Here is a 4,025-nt window from a genome sequence, read left to right as displayed (position 1 = left end):
ATCAATAAATCTGTGGTTCATAAAATAGTGTTGCTTTTTTTCACTTTTTAAGAGAACAATTCTTTCTACATTTTCTGTTCGGAACACCTACTCTCTCACTAAATAAATGGTAGATATCCATCACAATGTCATTCCTCACAGAACAAGGTAAAATACTTTGCTCACAATAAAATATATATATTTTTTAAATCAATACTCACTGATAAAACCAAGCGCAAGGCTTTATTAATCCATTCTATGTTATCTTTAAAAGCAGGTGTAATCACAATGTCCTCAACAAGCTTGGTAAATTGCATTGCCTATGCTAAATTAACTAGCTGAATGGTCACCTCTGAGTATTTTGTCGAGAAATGCCCCAAACTGTATTCATGGAGGCAAACGTATTATCTTGGCAATATGACTTATCTTGCTCATTTGAAAGAAGCAATCTTCAGTGTTCCCCATTAGTGGATCAGCTTGTGCATTTATTTATGGGTGATTCGAAGTTGACACAGGTTTTTATACATGCACACCTTTAGTAAATCTGGCCCTGTGCAGTGAATGAGAGGGTGTTCCGCACGCAGGATTAGTCATCTCCTAGGAAGCCACGCTCTCCCACACGTGTCCAATCAAATGACTCAGTTGGGGCTTGGCCAATACCAGAGCAGACCCCCCCGTTATGGAATCTTAAGAACTGGAATCTACAGCTCTGTCTTGTTTGGTGCGGCGCACCGCTCGGCAAGAGATCCATCCTCTCCCCTCCTCGTTCTGCTGCTGCACGCGTCCTTATCAAGACAAACAGGAGACCTCTCTGCAACGAATTAGCAATTTCCTGCGGAGCGTCCATCACCTCCCACCTCCAGCATGCACAGTTTCAGCTCAGACACTTTATCTTCCACATGGCCAGGAAGGTGCAATGTCACCACAATATGGATGAGTTCATTTAAAGAAAAGCTGTGCAGGAATTACATTTTAATAGCACAACATGGTCAATGATACACATGGGCACAAATGTGACTACTGTAGGTGCTGCTACTTTCAAGCATGGCTAAACTTTTCTTTTGTATTTCACATCCCTATGCACCATGTCACTTTAACCTGACCTGTCCCTCTAGCCTCCTGGACTGTCATCCAGGTATGCTGTGAGCAGTGTACCCTTTTTTATGTGCCTATGTCAAGGGTGATTCTGTGTGGGACTCTATATATGTGTTCTATGTCTTTTTCTGTGTGTCTATGGTGATGTCTTTGTCCTGTCATGAGCACACTAAAGCAAATCCCTAGCAACTTGCACCGAGTAGTATGGCAATAAAGTATTGAATCTTGAATCTTGAATCACTTGTTTTATTTTGGTTTTGATTAGATTTGTCTTTGCCCAGAGTACACAGAGCACGGAACAGAGCACGGAACAGAACACGGAACAGAACACGTTCCGTCACTATACCCTGTGGTTCCAAAGATATTGCAGCTAAACTTGATCGATTTGTCCTGTGGCTCATAAAATAGTGTTTAACCGTGCCAGTCTAGGGAACATCTCTCCTAGTTTGTGTAATATTTGGGAAGCCAGGCTAACGCTTGGCCAATCACATCTCTCCTGAGTTGAGGCTTGACCAATAACAAGGTGGCCCCCAGAGTGATGGCGGTCAGGGTGAGGGTGACGCGTAGTGGCGAGTAGCCAATCACGTGGCTCCAGAGGTCACTCCGGGGGGTTGGTTGGTGGCTGAGGCCCTGTGCCGCCTCCCTCTCCTCCTGGCTCAACAAGTGCGGACTCAGGCGGGCCAGGACCTCTAGCGCCACCCGGTGTCCACTCTGGATAGCTCCGTTCATGTAGCCACACCATTTGGTGGCAGTCTCCGTCCCCGCCCAGTGGATCCTGCAGCAGACCATACACGCACGTGCACGTGCATGCATACGCACACACACACACAGACCCATACACACACACACACACACACACACACACACACACACACAACGTGGGATACAAATGAGTTGTATGAGGCATTAGTAATAGGAAGTAATTAGTAGTATATTAGTAATACGAAGATATTATAGTAATAGGAAGATATTATTATACAGTTGGTTCAGAACTCAGCCACCCGACTCCTCACCTGTACTAACAAGCGAGAACATATCACCCCGGTCCTCGCTTCGCTCCACTGGCTACCTAGCTGATCTTCTCCACCACCACATCCCCTCCAGAGCACTATGGTCAGCTGACCAATTGCTATTGGAAGTGCCCAGGTCCACGCTAAAAACCAAGAGGTACAGAGCCATTGCAGTAGCAGCCCAAGACTCTGGAACTGCCTCCCCCTCCACATCCGTGCAGCCCAGTCTCTGAATATTGTTAAGTCCCTTTTAAAGACCCACCTCTTTTCACTTGCCTTTGATTAGTGTCTCCTTTTTATGTGCCAGTGCATAGTGTCCCCTGGCTACCTTTTGGTATATATTCTCTCTTTTTACATTATTTTAACTCCTTCAGTCATTGTCTTGTTGCCCTTTTCATTTTTTCCCCCTTCTGCCTTAGGTCATTCTTTTGTTTATTGCACTTAGCACTTGATTGTGAAGCACTTTGGTGCGGCGCAGCCGTCTGTAAATGTGCTATAGAAATAAAATTTGACTTGACTTGACTTGACTTGACATCAATTTTTTTAAACTCGGTAAGTGAGTTAATTGAGACTTTCTCTCCCCTTTAATAATGCATTATATGATGAACCTTTAGCTCGCTTCTGATGAGCAAACCACACATCAACACAACTCCCTTCAACTCCACTCAGCAACTTCCAAACAGTCAAAGAGTCAACAGCTTAGTCTCCTTTCAGCTCATCAGCATACTCTCTGCACATTCATAACAATTGGCTCAAGAATATAACCATCTACATGCGTTTCCATCCCATGGAATGCACGTTACAAATGGACATTCCACTTACCAAGGGAAGTGTTGTGATCAGCTGTGAGTGTGAGTAAGAGTGTGTAAGGTCAGGGCTATACGGAAACACACAGATAGAACAAATGCAAATAAACGGTGTGTTTCCACGCAGGAGTTCTTGTTTGAATAATTAAAATATGCATTAAAACGTAGGATGGAAACCCAACTGATGTGAAAGTAGAAAAGAAAGAAGGATAATTGGAGCGCAGACACTCAAGTTGCGTCAACATCAAACTCCTAACACACACCAGGTCACTTTACAAAGCCTGCAGTTACACTTGCAATGTGTGGTACAAAATACTTCTAATGTGTCATGTCACTTTCACAGTAAAGGCAAGATTACAAGTTAAGACCTTCGGGGATGCCTACAGGAACCAAGCTTCAAAGAATACTACAAAAAGTGTATTGAGAAACACTCTTCTCTTAGGAATAATAATTCCCTCAATGCTGTGGTTCTAAAAAAATCATGTAATTCTTATTTTTTTTTTAAATAAAACAAAAGGTCTCGCCTTTAAGGGATGTATTTATTGTGGTCTGTATGGCAAGTCATGTGTGTTTGTGTCTGTGTGTGTGTGTTTGTGTGTGTGTGTGTATTTAAGGGATGTATTTATTGTGGTGTGTATGGCAGGTCGTGTGTGTGTGTGTGTGTGTGTGTGTGTGTGTATTTAAGGGATGTATTTTATTGTGGTGTATATGGCAAGTCGTGTGTGTGCATCATTGCAATAGAACTCTTTGAACCAGTACTGTACATTGACTGAAAATGTACACACCCTAGGCTACCTGTTGCCCCACACCAACCTGTGTGTGTCTCTCTGTATGTGTATGTGTGTGTGTGTGTGTGTGTGTGTGCGTGCTTGCGTGGGTGTGTTATCAGGAAAGCCGCGCAGCCTGGAAGGATAACAGAAAAGTGTTGCTTCAGAGTGCTCTGCGGCTCCGTCTGCAATCCTGTCTTGCTAGACTCTGTCTGTACTGCTAGACTCTGTCTGTGCTGCTAGACTCTATGCTGCTAGACTCTGTCTGTGCTGCTAGACTCTGTCTGTACTGCTAGACTCTGTCTGTGCTGCTAGACTCTGTCTGTACTGCTAGACTCTGTCTGTACTGCTAGACTCTGTGCTGCTAG

The 4,025-nt window shown here is 44.0% G+C and overlaps 1 protein-coding gene across 1 annotated transcript in view; it reads right to left on the bottom strand.

Annotated features, from left to right (window-relative positions):
- Window positions 1-208: 208 nt before the first annotated feature.
- Window positions 209-4,025, bottom strand: part of LOC143122389 (putative flavin-containing monoamine oxidase A) — a 59,994-nt gene continuing 56,177 nt past the window's right edge. The window contains exon 12 of the mRNA XM_076283196.1: window positions 209-1,849. Coding sequence (XP_076139311.1) covers window positions 1,516-1,849 — 334 coding nt within the window. The 3' untranslated portion in view covers window positions 209-1,515. The remainder of the gene's footprint in view (window positions 1,850-4,025) is intronic.

Source organism: Alosa pseudoharengus, unplaced genomic scaffold (assembly GCF_046254945.1).
Source record: "Alosa pseudoharengus isolate Yale_2024_CS ecotype anadromous, Long Island Sound unplaced genomic scaffold, YU_APseudo_1.1 YU_APseudo_1.1_scf_14, whole genome shotgun sequence".
In the NCBI taxonomy this organism is placed as follows: domain Eukaryota; kingdom Metazoa; phylum Chordata; class Actinopteri; order Clupeiformes; family Clupeidae; genus Alosa; species Alosa pseudoharengus.
This window is presented reverse-complemented; position numbering and strand designations above follow the sequence as displayed.